General features: G+C 37.3%; 1 protein-coding gene across 13 annotated transcripts in view; it reads right to left on the bottom strand.

Annotated features, from left to right (window-relative positions):
* The window catches only part of RGS7 (regulator of G protein signaling 7), a gene marked incomplete at both ends in the record, with an annotated part of 229,393 nt that overhangs the window by 64,846 nt on the left and 147,009 nt on the right, over positions 1–17,538 (bottom strand). For 10 of the 13 annotated variants that reach the window (XM_079550167.1, XM_079550168.1, XM_079550170.1 and 7 more), the window contains 2 exons: positions 5,069–5,120; positions 14,396–14,502. The exons of the other annotated variants lie outside the window; for them this stretch is intronic. In XM_079550167.1, coding sequence (XP_079406293.1) covers positions 5,069–5,120; positions 14,396–14,502 — 159 coding nt within the window. The remainder of the gene's footprint in view (positions 1–5,068; positions 5,121–14,395; positions 14,503–17,538) is intronic. 13 annotated transcript variants of the gene reach the window in all.

The following is a 17,538-nucleotide window of genomic DNA, read 5'->3' as shown; positions in this document are numbered from 1 at the left end:
GCAATTTGTGAATATTAATGTTTTCTAAGCAGTGGTCTCAGAATTACGGTCACTACTTTGATAGTTAAAATCAAAACCAAGGCTGCACACTTCCACTTTTGTATCTGTTATATTAATCCAAGCCCTGTTTTTGTCACTGAGACACAGCAATGCACTATTGTTTATGAGTAGAACTAGCTTGAAGTTTCTTGAAATTTTGGAATGCTGTTTTTTCTCACATTTTCTCCATACATATTTTTAATGAACGCCTTTTCTTTTACAAGTTAATATGGGGCAACCAATATTATCTCAGAGATGATAACACGCTTCATAAAGTAGTAAGGATATTTATTTTTTAGTTAGTTTCAGTAATAAACTATCATGTGCTCTAACTCGTTTCATTTCTAATTAAATTTATCTAATTATTTTCTGGCTGTATTTTACATTCTGGACAGCAGTCCAGTTATAGGTGAGTAAACATCAAGGGCGGGGCATAGTTTTTAAATTAAAATAAAGCTGTAGTGTGCTTTAATAGACTTGCAAAATTAGATCAGTCCCATAGAAAGTGATTTTTTTTTTGTTTTCTTTGATGTAGGAAGACTACACAGAAAGCAGATTTTTTTGTTTTGTTTTCTCATTTAAAAACGCCTAATTCCTGCCATTAATTTGTTTTAGGAGGCAGAAATTCAAGTTTGTTCAGGATATATCCATGAAAACAGAATCAATGCACAGCACTGTAATATGCGACAAGTACTAAATGCATTATGTACCTGCAATAGAAAAAAATCTATTTTATTTTCTAGTAGGTAACAATTACTGTGAAAAATCTGCAGAACCTTGTTGGAGTGTGTTTGTGATGAAATTTAATGTCATCAAATCATTTCTATCCTTCTTTGGGTTTTAGAATATTATTTATTTGAGTTTTCTTCATTCTTCTAATGACCATTTGTTTACAACAGAGATGTGATCCTTTCTGCAAACAGCTGTATTCTGTTCTCCTCTTGTCTTTTCTATTTACAGAAAGCCATTAGGGGAGAGAAAAAAAAAAAACAAAAAAAAAAAAAACCAAACCTCAGGCTACAAAACAAAGGCTAACTTCTGAGTTTGGGAAGATGCAAACCCAATAAAAATGTTATTGAAAAGTAGCCTTAAAAGACTACTTTCCTGTTAATGCTCTAGCCTTAGTCATTTCTGGCAACACACAGATTCCATAGGTAGATCCAGTGCAAGCACTGGGCAGATTTCTTACAGGCTTGCATCTTTGTCTCATGATTTGAAGGGAGCAATGAGATGGCAGGGTTGGGGCTTTTCCTTCCTTCACCCCACTGCAACAGAACTTAAATTCACCAACTGGAAATTATTATACTGGTCTTACACTGAATCTCAAGGGATCTCAAGCCAGTAGTCTTGCTGCTCAATGAGGGTTAGAATCTGATCTCAAGTTAAATTCTGTATTTCTGACATGAAAAAGACTACACAGTTTATATCAGAATTCTGTTCACAAACTTGTGCACATAATTCTGTTCGATATATTGGACTATTCAATATATTGGATTATTGGACTGGGAAATCAGTCCAATAATAAGCTACATCTAGAAAGTTAGTTTCTTACAATTTTCATTAAAGGACAAAAGGAAATCTCCTCAGACTAACCATGAGTTCAGGTGTGTTAAGTATATGCTTATTAAAATTCCCCCAGTAATGTCATACACACTACAGCTGAAGAACTCAATGTCTCTTAGAACTACAGCAAATTACTTTCTGATATTTAACATATTAGGAGACTACATTGAAGGGCTCCTGTGAGGAAAACAAATAACTTTCAAGGAAAGAAAAAACATTTGAATAACTAGTAAATCAAGTATTCCTCCTTCAGTGATTAACTCCCTCATATGCAGTGGCTAATCACTCAGGTGCGGTATGAACTACCCTTCCTTCATAGCCTTTGATAACTACTTGCTGGAAATCCTCAAATATCAGCATTTTATAAGATTAATATTTTTCTCATTCTATAGGATGAGGAAACTAGTACATTTTTCGAACTCTCCCTTGAAGGTACTCATCTCTGCTGAGAGTCTCAGTTTGAAATTGTTTTATGTAGCAGCACATTTGAAATCAAATTTTGTGTGCTCTGGAAAAGCAAGAAGTGTCCATGAGAACCATCCATCATCTTGAGGTTCAATCTAGCAAGCAAAACTGGTAGTTTGAAATAAAAACTATGAATCGTGGAAAGTTTATTCTGCTCCTCACCCAAGACTTCCAGGCCAGAGGGTAGAGTACCCCAGTGATAACTGGTATGAATTTTAAAGACAGATGTAAGGAAAAGGCTGAGGTTCTCAACACCTTCTTTATCTTCAGTGGTCACACTCTCTGCAGTATTCAGTAAAAGATGAAGGCTCTCCTAAGTCCTCCTCTTACTAATACATTGTAATACATGCTAATACATTGTAAAGTTTTTTTTCCTCTTTTCCCCCACAGCCAAGTTGGGGTAAATCTGGTCAAGCTGGGCTTTTGCCTTTCTAATTTTCTCCCTGCACATCCTAACAAATTCTTCATACTCTCCCCAAATTGTCCATTCCTTCTTCCACAGGAGGTAGATTCTCTTTTTCTCCTGGAGCCTCAGGAAAAGCTCCCAGTTCATCCATGCTGGTCTTCTTTCCTGCTAGCTCATCTTGCAGCTCAGGGGGACAGCCTGCTCCTGCACCTTTAGGACTTCCTTCTTGAGAGCTACCTGCCTTCCTTCCCTTTATCCTTCAGGACTGAATCCCAAGGAACTCTCCCTACCAGTGTCCTGAACAGTTCAAAGTCCACCGTGTGGAAGTCACAGAATCATAGAATGACCTGGGTTGAAAATGATGAAACTAGATGATGATCATCTAGTTTCAACCCCCCCCTGCTAAGTGCAGGGTTGCAAACCACTAGACCAGGTTGCCCAGAGCCACATCCAGCCTGGCTTTGAATGTCTCCAGGTATGGGGCATCCACAACCTCCTTGGGCAACCTGTTCCAGTGCGGTAGTCCAAGGTAGTAGTCTTACTGCCTCCAGTCCTGACTTTACCAAGAATTGAAAACTCTACCACTTCATGGTCATTCTGTCCAAGACAGATCCTGACCTCTCCATCTCCAACTAGTCCACTTCTGTTTGTGAACAGCAGGTCTGACAGGGCACGTCCACTGGTAAGTTCTCTTATCAGCTGCGTCAGGAAGTTAACTTCTATACACTCTAGAACCAGACTGCTTGTTCTGTGCTGTACTGTATTTCCAGAATATAGCTAGGAGGTTGAAGTTCTTATGAGAACAAGGGCTGTCAATCACACAACTTCTGCCAGCTGTTTGTAGAATGCCCCATAAGACTCTTCATCCTGGTTAGGTGGTCTATAACAGACTTCCATCAAGATGCCCACCCTGTTGGTCCTCACCGTGATCCTTCCACATGGTGATTCAACCATATCATTCTAGCCCTAAGCTCAACATCAAAACACTCTTTAGCATGGAGAGCCATATCACCACCCCTCTTTCTTTACCTGTCCCTTCTGAAGAGCTTGTTGCCCTCCACTGCAGCACTTCAGGAGTTTCCATAATGGCAACTAAGTCATAGTTTGTGTGCTGCAATATGGCTTCCAGCCCCTCCTGTTTGCATTGGTGCAGATGCACTTCAGCTGAGCAGCTTGCCTCATCTCTAGTCCTGTCATTATTCCCCTAGACTCCTCTCTAGGAGGCCTGGTTTTATCCCCTTCCCCCTTCATAACTCGTTTAAAGCCCTCTCAACAAACCCTGCCAGTTCTAGGGCTAGGATCTGTTTCCTGCTTTGAGACAGGTGAGATCCATCAACAGACATCAGGCTGAGTAAACCGCCCCACAGTAAAAAAATAAAATAAAATAAAAAGTGTTTGCAATTGCACCAGCCTCTCAGCCATGTATTTATGAAATGGGTTTTCCTGCCCCTTTCAATACACAGAGGATTGTCTCTTCAGTCAGTTTAGGTTAGCTGACCTGTTTCTGTGCAGCGATTTGTGCCCTCCAGTCTTTTTGCTGACAGGGCAACAAAGAAAGCTGAGAAACTGAAATGCTTTTGGCTCTGTACAGCACTGCTAAGCAACAACTAAAACATTGGTGTGTTTAAACATTATTTTTCTCCTAACATGGAATACTGATAAACCAGGACAAAACCAAAACTCAATATCATACCGGACAAAATGAAGAAAATCAGCTCTGTCCCAGCTGAAAACAGGTCATATCCTTACAATGACCCTACAGTTTTCAGCTCCCAAGCACTGAGACTGAATTTACCTTACAAGTGAAAAACCTACCTATATTTCCAAAAGATTTTAGGTTTTTTTTGTTTGTTTGTTTTTAAACGTAAGCCATCATGTATGCGCTTAGTACCCAAATAAGTGACTTTGCCGTCAGATGAAGTGAGTGCTTACAGCCTGCACTGGAATGGAAACTGCATAGATAATTTTTTTAATGAAAAAATTAGGTTATTGTTTGCTGTACAGAGATATTTCAATCTGGTTATCAGTTTTTGAAAAGCTTAACCTAAGGATTTTTTGCAAGTCTAAGTGCACATCAGTAATTGTTGCATGCAAGTTATAATAGGAAACCAAAAAATAGGGAAGCAAACAAGGTATTTTCTAATGCACTTCATATTAGAACTATAGCAAATAATTTTACATGTCACATATCAAAAATAAGAAACCTAAACTCATTACATTTTTGGGTCCAAATCTGAGAATAACTATTGCAGAACTATCAATAAAATGTGTACTACTGCACTAAGACTTTATCATTGCAAGTGATTACACTTCCTGACACAAATAGAAAATGTAAATAGTAAAATAGATTGGATGCCCTTTGGGGATTATTTTTTTCCCCCCATCAAATTAACACCAAATCTGACTTCTGCTTTAATAAACTTTGAAAAGGGTAACAACATATTTGTTTCAATATCAGCAAGTATTGCACAGGAATTACATGACATTAATTACGCTTTTAACAGTGGAATGATTAAACAAGATAGACTGCAATGATATGTTCATTTATATAATACATAATTCCCAAAATAAAGAGGAAAAGATTTCCACACTGACCATAGTCTGTGTTTTCCGGCTCCCAACAATTTGAAGGCCAAAAATAGGGCGTCTATAGACAAAACAAAAAAGTAGGGAATTCAAGTTAGACAATGCAAGCATTATACAGTTCTTGGATTGATACAATTTCTCAAAATTGATTCACATTTTTGGCAGATCTACTATAATATTAACGTGATGATTTTGAAATAGGCATCAAAATAGAAAATTACTTTTGTATGCTCATTTTTTGCACTAGTGTCAGAATGGCATTGAAAAGAAGAACAATGTGTTCTTTTTATTTTTAAAGTTAAGGGAACAAAAAACAAGGTTACGTAGTGAGGTACTTTTTCATCTTCCCTAGCAACATACTCATCACATGACCTAAGAATCGGTTTTAGAAGCAGAAAAGATGGAACATACTTTTGGACACACTTCGTTCTTCATTGTGGAGAGTTTTCTTTGTTGTATGTTAATATTCAGTACTGTTTTCTAGCTATTTGTTAAAAAAATGTTAGTTAGCATATCTGGTCTTCAGAGTTATCAAATTTGTTTTCATTTATGGAAGTCTACTTTTTTTTCTAATTATGTAACGTCATTTAAAATATGATTTCTTAATGGAAAGCCAATAACTAGTTTAACACTGATAATGAAAACTGCAAATTGCATTGCTAAAACATTTGTCTATCAAATGAAGAATATAAAACAATACAAGGATTTTTCACATCAAGAACTTAGTTTTTAAAAACCTAACTTTCTAGTGAGAATTTAAATGATTGTGATATTTATACTTAATGCATTATTTTATATATATGTCTGCCCACAAGAATTATATATGATTTGTGAAGTTGTATTAACCTAATTAAATATATGTGGACTAGTAAGAGCAGATGTATTTCAAACTACTGATACCTCATTGGGTTCACTTTCTGCTTCACTCTCTCTTTCCTGTTGTTTTTTTTCCCTCAAAGATCCCTCAGCTACACAAATGGAAACCTCTTGCTGCCCACTTATCTTGAAATTGTTTTAATGTTTATCCAGAAATCAACAAGACTGAAGGGTGACACATTTACACCTACTATCAGGTTAAACATACATTGTGAAAAATCTCTCCATTGTAAAAATGGCCTATCAACTTTAATAACTGCAATTTAAGACTTGCTTTTTACTAAGTAATAACAATGAGCTAAAGGATGAAAAAATAAAATCACAAACTAACTTTGAAGGTTGAGACAAGTTTCTTGCCAGTTTTTCTTTCTCTCTAGTGGAGAAGCAATAAGTCATTCTTCCTACAAACTATTCCTTCATTGTGCCACTAGAAGTGAGCACTATAAGCACAGATGGAAATAGAAAGTAAACTCCTCAGCAATAAATAGTAGCAGTCAGAAAACACTTGAGAAGCAAGAAGGTATAAAAATAATTTAACCATATAAATCATATAAAGTTACTTTTATTTAAGTTTTCAGACCTGAGGAGAGAGAGCACTCCTTCCTTTGACACAAATTGCATTTTAGGAGGCACCTAAGAAGAAAAGCTCAACAAAATCTGCTTTCATTTGTCCAACTAAACTTATCAAGGAAGAATCCAACAAGGGGAAATATCAAATATGTAGAAACCTCACCCTCTCAAACAGGTTCTGAGCTGAAACTGGCTAGAGTTCAGATATTGTTTGTGAAACAGAAGCAAGCTATGCTGGAGGAGGGCTAGAAAAAGATACAGCAAAAGAGCCTTTTCATTAGTAAAAAGTCAAAGATTCTTATGATTGTGAAAATAGTTGCAAAATTCCCATAAAACCTTTGGGTTTCTATTTAGAAATTAGATGAACAATTCCCCCTCCCCCCCCACTGATGATACTTGAAAAATAAATTGTCTTCTGAATTTAACCCAAACCCATTACATTATGAGCCAATGCCAAAGAAAGCCTCTTTGCAGAGGTTATCTTAGGCATGCAAGGTCCCATGAGAAACTTAACTGAGGGATGAAGAGGAGGAAGGGAGATCACAGTTATGGAAAGAGACCTTACTAAGTGTTCAGTTACCATTAGAGAGAAAGCACAGAGACAAACCAGTAAAATCACACCAGCAATCTCCAACTAGCTAAACTCAAAAAGAAATCATTCAGAAAGCAAATAAGAATACGTATGCTTGTAAGGAGGAGTCTAAGAATTCCCGTGCCATCATCCCTTTGGAGATAAAAACAAGATAAAACATACACTTTAATTAGCAAAGTACATAATAAATCCCTATAAAAGATTTTATAATGTGTTGTAAGGTAAGCCAAAAGAGAAAATTCACCACAAAGAAAATACTGCAACATGGGAAAGGGGTTCACATAACAGTACATATAAGCACAGAAATGCATTCCTTGTTTGAGCCTCCAAAAGGAGGGTGACTGTGAAAGAATAAAAAGCAGGTATGAGATCTCCTTGCTGCAGCTCTCAATTAGGCAGGCACAAGCAGCCTCCCAGCTGCAAGCTGTGACCTTGTCTGCTTAGTGCTTGAATACATTCACTGGGACCTGCTGAGAAGCACAGCCCAACAGCAATGTACTGCAAGGTGGCCAGGGCTAGCCTCAAGCCAGCAGGCTCCTAGTGGGAACAAAGTTCAAGTCTCCTCACAACCAGCCACGTGAATATGCCCCAAATTAATATTGATATGAAGACAAGACTACAGGATAAAGTACAAGGAAAAAAAAAAAAAAAACCATCAGATTGAGGTCTGATAAAATACATAACAGAATGCTTAAATCATATTTTCACATGGGTAAGCTGCCGGTTTATTCATAGAAAACAAAGCACAAAACAAAGACTAGATTATTATTCACTTTCAATGCAGGAAATGGCACTGGTGGAGGTAAAGACAAGAGAAATTCTCCTAAGGCCTCGCATAAAAGAAAAAAAAAAAAAAAAAAAAAGACAATAGAGGGCAAGATTAAAACTTAGAAAGAAAATCCAAAACCCACACTTAAAATAGTATAAACACTGGTAATGGAACTTGATATAAAGTCAGATTCTATTAAAGAATTTTTATAATTCTTTGTTTCTGTGGGGAAAAAAAAAAAAAAAAAAAAAAAAAAACCAACAATAAACTTGTGCATAGATGAAATGACTGATATTTTCCCAAAGATGTATGCAACGTTTTCTTGCTTAACTGTTTGGTATTATCAATCATGAAGTTCTGGTCTTAATCTACCTTGCCATCTGTCATGCACAATGGATAAAGTGGAATGCTTCTTGAAAAGTGGTTATAATAGAAGAAAAGCTAGCTGAGAAAAGATCCAAAGAGATACCTTATCACAAGACTTCCACAATAGTACAATTCAGTAATTAGAATACATTCTGCTTTCATGGGAATGGGTGTCAATGAGCCCTATTCAGGCTGGCTGTGTGATGCACCAGGTAGATCCTTGCTATCTCTGCTCTCCAGCTATAGTCCTCAGCCTCAGTGCCACACAGGCTCCTGCCAGCACAAAGATGGAGACTGAGGGTCTCAAGACAGAGACCCACAGTCTGACAGCAACAAGACAAGAGGGAATGGCTCCAAACTAAAAGAGGGGAGATTTAGATTTGGATGTCAGTTGGAATTGTTTTTTGTACTCAGAGGGTGGTGAGGTAGTAGAACAGGTTACCCAGAGAAGCTGTGCATGGTCCATTCCTGGAACTATTCAAGGCAAGGGTGGACAAGGATCCTGGGCAGCCAGATCTAGTGGATGGCAAGTTTGCCTGTGGCAGGGGATTTGAAACTAGATATTTTTAATATTTCTTCCAACCCACACCATTCTATGGTGATTTAAAACCCTAATTTTTCTTAAAAAACAAAAAAAAAAAACAAAAAAAAAAAACAAAAAAAAAAACAAAAAAAAAAACAAAAAAAAAACAAAAAAAAAAAACAAAAAAAAAACCAAAAAAAAAACCCAACACAAACACACACACACACACACACACACACACACACACACACACAAACAAGCAACCAAACATCAAGAAAACACAACAGACGTCTGGAGTATTACTTTGTCCCTTACATCTTATGTTTTTCAGTTCATGCACATAACCCATGGCTACTTTCCTCCACTTCTATAACATAAGGGAAGAGTTCCCATTTTTCTCTTCTGTTCCAGAAGTCTTTACATAGTTTCACAATCAAGATATCTAATAACTCCATAGAAGAATTTGCTGGAGAGTGTATCTATGAAGACTATGTGACAATGCTTTTACCTTACTCAACAAAGAAAGATTAGGAAGTAAGAAAATATCAATAGAAAGATCTCTGGTCTCAAGGAATGAGGTTAGGAATGAGAAGAGGAAGTGTGTGCAAAGAGGAAAGCTGGCTGCTCTCTCTGATCTACTAAAACAGCCCTACAGCCATGCAAGGAGACTTTGCCCACATAAATGAACTTATCTGTACCTGGGGAATGCTAACAAAGATTGGTTTAACTATTTCTTACAAATTATATTCAGAGTACACTGTAGTATTATTACAACATCCATTAAGTACCACATATTCCTATAATACAAACATTACACAACCAATGTACCTTGTCTCAAGATCCAGAAATCTGCATAGGCAAACACCTTCCCCAGGAGGGTTTCAGATGTTCAGTTACAATATTTTATACCACATGACCATTTTCAAAGGCAAAATTATAAAATATCAACTAGCTTTCTTTGTGAAATGTAGAAAACCTGATGGAATTTTACTTTTCCTCAGCAGGAAATGTGAAGCAGTTCGTCATGAACAAGTATTAAAGAGGGAACATTTGTCATTTTGCCATGACATCCCACTTATAGCCGGAAGGAAGGTGGGTGGTAGAACAGTTTGGAGAAAGTCAAGTACTGTTTATCAGTGCAGGCAGAAACAACACTGCCAGTTTTTATCAGTATGCACTGATAAGGCACTTTGTTTAACTTTATCTGCAATTTGAATAAGCAACCAGTAAGCAGCTAGAGAAAAGAGGCTTACCAAGAACAATATGTGCTACCGTGGAACCAGTTAAGCACTCTGAACAGAACAGGCTGTCATAAGGTTCTTCGTGACCATTGGCAGAGCACTGGTTTTGCACTCAAAAAAAAAAAAAAAAAAGAGCACTCTGTTTCTCTTGAAGTATAGACTTATAAGCCAATACGAACCACAGAAATCCATAATCCTCCTTTTAATAAAGTCACATGAAACAAAATCTCATAACAGTGCCTATTCCACGCAAAACAATTTGTTGGAAGTGGCTGTTATGCATGGTGAGACATCCTGTGATAAAACAAATAGATCTGTTTTGGCTTTGCTGTTAAATTAATCAATAATAATATTTGAAATAATGAAACAGCAACTTGTGAAAAATTAGCGTTGCCTGTCAGCCTTTATAGAGCATGATTAATTTCTATGCATTAAACTGTATTACTGCAGAAATAAACCATTAAGCATCTTTCAGCTACCATTGCTGATAGTAATAAAAAGAGTTGTTTCTGAAGCTGCTCCACTCCATGACATTTTCTTTAATTCAGTAACTGGAACATGGGAGGAATATTCAAATCACCCATAAAGCTTACTTCACATATTACCAAAAAAAAAAAAAAAAAAAAAAAAAAAAAAAAATTCACAGAATCATAGGGCTTGGAATGGACCTCTGGAGATCATCTTGTCTAGCTTCCCTGCTAATCTCTACAGTCAGTTACAAAGGAAAGCATCCAGGCAGATCTCCAGAGAAAACTCCACAACCTCTCTGGGCAGCCCGTTTCAGTGTTTTATCACCTTCAAAGAAAGAAGATTTTTCTCAAAGAATCACAGGATGTAAAAGGGTGCCTGAGCAGATTTAAAAAAAGAGAAAAAAGGGCACTGATAGAACAGTCAGGAAGACAAATGGTTTTGAAATGATTTTTCCCTCTTTGAAATCTCAACTGCACCTGCATATGCTGCATATGTGCTGAAGAGACAACGAATTAGTTCTTGCACTTGCAATTTCCAAACAAAATCTGTCAAGTGTGGATAAGATAACTTCTTTTTTATTTCAAAACTTGACTTCCAATAAAATGCTTCTCTCAAGGCACAGATGATCCAACAAGACAGTGGACAATAGCTAGAGAGCTGAGATATTCAAACATAACTTAGACACCAGATTATGACGGAGTCCTGAGGTGGTTAGCTGAGCAGGGTGACTCAGTGATGTTGGCAGTAACACTGTTTTGCAACAGATATTAAAAGATCCCTACAATGACTGCTATATATAATTTCCACTACAGATATAGGAAAAACAAAGTTGGAGAGTTAAATGTATTCATCAATAAAGTGTTACAGTGGTAGAACAGAAGATATCACAGATGAAACCATCTTGCCAAAACTATGAATTTTGCTACTATCTTCACCAGAATCAAGCTTTCACAACAAAAAGTTTTGTTCCCATTTCCACATTTGTTCTCACCTATGTATGCCTCCAAACTTAAAAGTCATAAAATAACAGAACCTAAACCTCATCTCTGAAAATTCAATCTCTTAAAAAACGTGTGATTATCAAAAGCCTGAATATTCTAGGAGTTGGTTTAAAAACAAAAAGTATTAAAAAACACTACTTTCATTATGAATGTTGAAAGACTCTATACTGAGTATGTAGTTTGTAAAACACACAAGAACACAAAAAAACACACACACAAAAAAACAAAAACAACCCCCCCCCAAAAAAAAAAACCAAAAAAAAAAAACCAAAAAAAAAAAAACCAAAAAAAAAAAAAAACCAAAAAAAAAAAAAACCAAAAAAAAAAAAAACCAAAAAAAAAAAAAACCAAAAAAAAAAAAAACCAAAAAAAAAAAAAAACCAAAAAAAAAAAAAACCAAAAAAAAAAAAAACCAAAAAAAAAAAAAACCAAAACATTCTTTCCCCAGGAAGCAATTACAGAAGCATAGCAGCTGAAAGGTTAAATCAAGCATTCCTCACCAGGTCAGCCATATTATCAGCTATGTGGATAGTGATGAAATGCACTCAGTGGGTAATGCCTGGTCCCTAGAAGATCTTTCCAAGGTGCACCTTGCTTTTCTTATTTAAACCCCTCATACATACTAGCCTTTGAGTGCAGGAAGGTAGGTAGTAGATATTCAATTCCTTCTTTGGCCCCAGCTTTAAATAACATGCAAAGGCAATATGCCTTACGTTCAGAGTGGTTCAAAAAGTATCACTAAACCTAAGCTTCCACTTTGCTTTGTTGACACAAAAGCTCACCTCTTTCCATGTAAGGTAAATAATATTTAGGTCTATCCCCTTTGAGTTAAATTGCAGGATAGTTCCTATAGCAGGAACTGACCCAATTAAAATAAAGTAAGTAAAAAGAATGATTAGGAATGATTGTTTATTTCTAAAGCCACATTGTTTAAAAGAGAAGATAAAACTACAATTTTACAGCCACCCTGGTTGCAAGAGTAATAACTGAAAAAGCATAGTTTTGCCTGTAGAAGGGCATTTGTGCAAATAAAGCACAATTGCTACTGCTTTTAGCTTCTTTTATATAACAGTAGCTTGTTTAAAACAAACTGGAAGTAATTTTACTGTTAGGAGTGAATGCGTCATCCTTTGGAACATTAAAAATGAAGTGAATGGGGAACACTTATAGCTCAGTTATACTCTTATACTCAGCTGTCCACAGTGCAACTAATATTCACCTGCACTTTCCTTCAAAAGAAATATCATGCTAGCAGAGGTGATGTTTTCTCATGCTTGAAACATTACTACACTAGTAGCAATACAGAATTCAATGCTCAGCACCCCTATTTGTCCTATTCTTTGCAAAGGAAATTCTCAGATACTTTGTCCTCCTGACCACTGCTTATGGGGAAGAGCCAGAAACTGAAGCCTTATCTATTTCATGATTTCTTTCCACTTTTTGCTTACTTCACAACCACATTAACCCCTTTCCTTCAGCAGTAAGCCCCTTCATCCATATGCCAACCCTCTCATTTAAAAATGTGGTGCCCCACAGGGATCAGTGCTGAGACCAATACTCTTTAATATCTTCTTCAGTGACACTGACAGAGCAGTTGAGTGCAGCCTCAGCAAGTTTGCTGATGACAGCAAGATCCAGGGTGCAGTCAACACACCAGAAGGATGGGATGTCATCCAGTACAGCCTAAACAGGCTTGAGCAGAGGGCCCAGGTGAACCTCATGAGGTTCAACATATCCAAGAGTAAGATCTTGCACCTGGGTCGAGGCAACCCTCTCTACCAATACAAGCTGGGGGAAGAAAGCACTGAGCACAGCCCTACCAAAAAAGATCTGGGAGTACTAGTGGACGGGAAGCTGGATGTGATCCAGCAGTGTGCCCTCACAGCTCACAAAGCCAGCTGTATCCTGAGCTGCATCAAAAGATGCATGGCCAGCAGGTCAACAGAGGTGATCCTCCCGCTCTACTCTGCACTGGTGAGGCCTCACCTGGAGGACTCCATCCAGATGTGGAGTTCTCAATACAGGAGAGACATTGACTTGTTGGAGTGAGGACCACAAAAATTACCAAAGGAATGGAACACCATTAGCAACAAGGACAAGCTGAGAGAGCTGGGGCTCTACAGTCGGCAGAAGTAACCGAGGCTCTGAGGTAACCTGATAGTGGCCTTTCAGTATCTAAAGGGGAGGTACAGCAAAGAAGGGAACAGACTCTTTAGCAAGGTCTGATGTCATAGAACAAGGGGAAATGACTTCAAGCTTGAAGAGGGTAGACTTAGGTTGGATAGAAGGAAAAAGACTTTTACAGTGAGGGTGGTGAGGCACTGGAACACGTTCTCCTGTGATGCAATTGATGCCTTGTCCCTGGAGACTTCCAAAGCAAGGCTGGATCAGGCTCCTGATTTACTTCAGCATGTCTGTTCCTTGCATGGGAGTTGCACAAGATGACCTCTGACAGTCCCTCCTAACTCTAAGGATTTTGATTCTATGATTCTTTGATTCTACATGGAAATCATCACATAAGGAAGACTATCTACATTACGCTTCATTTTTAATCAGATCTCTTCTACAGGCTTAATAAGAAAAAAACCTCCACCTCTAAACTAAGACAATTTTAGGAATCATAGTCTATAAGATAATTTCATTTCCTTTACTACACTTTCAAAATTCTTCTACAGTTTTCATTATCACATTTACTGAATCTAGGGGCTTAAAAGGTCATTATCATCTTAGTACAAGATATTGTCTTCATTTTTTAAATTAAATCCTTCTACCATTTTTAACTTTAAGAGGAATTGCTACCATTTACTAGGTTACATAAGAGTTACATAAGAGAGAAAGTATTGTTAAAATTTACTATAAACCTTAGTGTGAGGTCTTTAACATGTGCCTCCCTTTGTACAAGTCAAGAACATCTCAAAAACACTTACCTGGAATCGATAAAATGTGCCGTCATCCTTTAGTGTTAGAACATGGTCTGAGATTGGAAAAAAATAACCATGTGCTGCCATCAGCGTTCCCAAATGTAGAGCTTCCACTGTTTGAATATCAAAACAAGATAGAAAAACATTTTAGAAGTTAGATAATTTATTTTAAGCAACTCAGTTTTCTATTTCCTGCAAACAGACACTTACTCCAGGTGCTGGCATCATGAAAGCATTTTTTTTTTTTCTTGGTGATAGAATGATACAACAAAAAAAAAAGTCGTTACTTTCCTTAATCACTGGCTATTAGACATCCCATTTTGTAGCTGTAATTTCACATCAGCATTAGTGGGTGGCTACTGTGACATTCACATACTTGCTCCAAAGGTGAAAACAGCAATCACTTTTATCCTGATGGTCTTGCCTCATTTTCCTCTTCAGAAGTTTCAGATTATACAACGTTTGAATAGTTGACTCCAACTATATGATATATTCCTCACTAGCTTTACCAGAAAAGTAGTAAAGAACAAAAATTTTCTTAAAAATCTCTCAATATTAGGACAATAATGAAGGATCACAGAATCACAGATTAATTAAGGTCAGAAGAGGGAAGTCATCTAATCTAACCTTCCCCCCTTCCCCCCCTCCCCCCCCCCCATTCAAATAGAACCATCTAGAGTAGGTTGTCCAGGACTGTGTTCAACAGATTTTGAAGATCTCCAAGGACAACACTCCACAGCCCCTCTGGGCAATCTGTGCCAGTGCTCAGCCATCCATACAGTAAACAAGTGCATCCTGAGTACATCCTGATGTTCAGATAGAACTTCAGTCAACTGCCTTTTTTCTTGGTAGTTGGGTACCAAGAGAAAGAGTATGGTTCCATCTTCTTTACACATCCCTCTTCAGGCATTTATAGACATCTGAAAAGATCCCACTGAGCCTTCTTCAGGCTAAACAGTCTCAAGTCTCTCAGATTTACCTCATAAGAGACATGCTTCAAGCCCTTCATCTTTGATGACCTTCTTTGGACTTTCTCCAGCATGTCCACAACTGTCTAGTACTGGAGAGCCCAGAACTGGGCTGAACTCCATTCTCTTTAGTGAATAAAACCATCATACCTACCAGTCATGATTATATGTGTGCTTGTATTTTCACTAAACCACTGACCATTATCAATCTCTGAAGTCTCATTCATTATTGCTAATATTTGGTTCACGATAACGTTGTACTGTAGGAAGAGGTGGTCATTAGTTAAAGTCATTCTCTTAATACTGTATTTAAGTCTTACTCTTTAGAATACTCTTATCAACAATGTAACAACTGTAGTGCATGCCCCCAAAATATCTGTGGGCAGCAATTTCTGTTGTTGTGTTAAATATTCCCTAGCATAACCTACTAATACAAGTGCACAAGCACTGAAGCATACTAATTTTAAAAGATGAAGCTTGGAGAAGGTTACAAGGGTTTCTGAACTCAATGATAAAGCCATCAGTTATGGGAACGAGTGATAGATAGGGCAGCAGTGCAGCAGCATAACACCAGCAATATGAAAAGAAACAGATCAAAACAAAAGCCATACAGGAGAACATGGAAATAAGGGGAAAGTGGAGGATGAAAATGATAAAAGAAGGATAGAAGTAGTGAGATCTAATAAAGGAAGATTTTTTTTTTTAATCTAAAACAAGACTTCAATGTTATATAATCAATGAACATACAGATGTTATAATTAAGAAATATACAGGAAGTTAGGCTAAACAGGTTATCACACCAAAGAAGAATAGATGGAAAGCTTACCCTTGTCCTGGGCTCACTGAGAAAACTGCAAGAGGAGCAATTTCCAAAAGAGATCCTTCCCTACTGGTAGTCAGCTCTTAAATGGGTCTAGGAGAGGTGCAGCCAGAAGCTCCACCCCTTCCAGCAGCACACGTGAATTACCTACCTGTGCTCCCAGGGCTGACTCATTGCTCACCTCAGGTGGTCAATCAGAGGTTGAGGCTATGATTCAGCAGTTCCATACAAGTATAAAGAGGTGCACAGTATTATCGTGCAGAAAAAAACCTGGGTCCTCAGCCCTGTGTTCCTTATGAGGATGATAGAATCATTTATGTTTCAGTTCAACTAAGGATATTCATAAGGTACAGAAGATACAGGAGGTATCTCTAATCTAATTCTCTATACAGGAGATATTAGAGATACAGGAGGTATCTCTAATTCTGTACTAAGGTACAGGAGATACAGGAGGTATCTCTAATTCTGTACTAAGGTACAGAAGATACAGGAGGCAGAGTGGGATGTTCGTAAGCTATCCCAAAGCCAGCAAGCATGTGTAAGAAGAGTGAAAGGGGTCTGGACAGTAGTTTATTGAGAGCACACAACCCTAGAATGGCTTATTTGATACCCAACAATCCTTGTGATCTCTGTGTTTTCCACAGTCTGTGATCTCTGGTTCCTGCCCCTCTGGCAGAGCTCTTATCTAAGAAAATCCAACACACTCTCTCTGGCAGTGAATTCCCTATCTACTGTAAAGTGCTATAACCCTCTTAACAAGACTTTTCCAAATTACAAGCCTACAAGAAAATTCAAAGAAAGAATACAGTTGCATCTCTTCCAGCACTTGGGATGTGCAAACCCACACATGAACTTTATCCTAATTAGCTTAACCCCAAGTATTGTTGTTATTCATCTACCTCAAGCTACAGAATTATATTATGCTTTGGATAAGATACTTTGAGCAAAAACATTCCGTGGTGAGTCAGTTGCTGATTTTCTTTTCATTTTGGTTTACTTTGCTTTTTTTAAAATTTTATTAATCTTTTCTTTGTTCTTCACACTGCAAGTTTAAAAAGGTTTTTTTTCCAGGCATTATGAATCTTTGTGGAATAAGAGCAAAAACAAAAAACAAAAAAAAAAACACCAAAGGCAGAAAACGTGCTGACTTTTTCAGGGAAAGATTTCTTAGGTTAAGGGTGACAGGGCTTACCACAGAGTTCTTGACGCAGATTAGAACATATTTCCTTCAGATATAAAAGAAACTAAATATGTTCCAGATTTGCTTCATGCTTTTCTTGGTTTCTTAATTGTAATATTTTTCAAGAACACAAAGAGATAATATTATTATCTTTTACCCAGCAACCGTTAGAGCACATCTG

The sequence above is a fragment of the Tetrao urogallus genome (genome assembly GCF_951394365.1).
Source record: "Tetrao urogallus genome assembly, chromosome: 2".
NCBI lineage: Eukaryota > Metazoa > Chordata > Aves > Galliformes > Phasianidae > Tetrao > Tetrao urogallus.
Note: the sequence above shows the minus strand (reverse complement) of the source record. Positions and strands in the feature narration are given on the sequence as shown.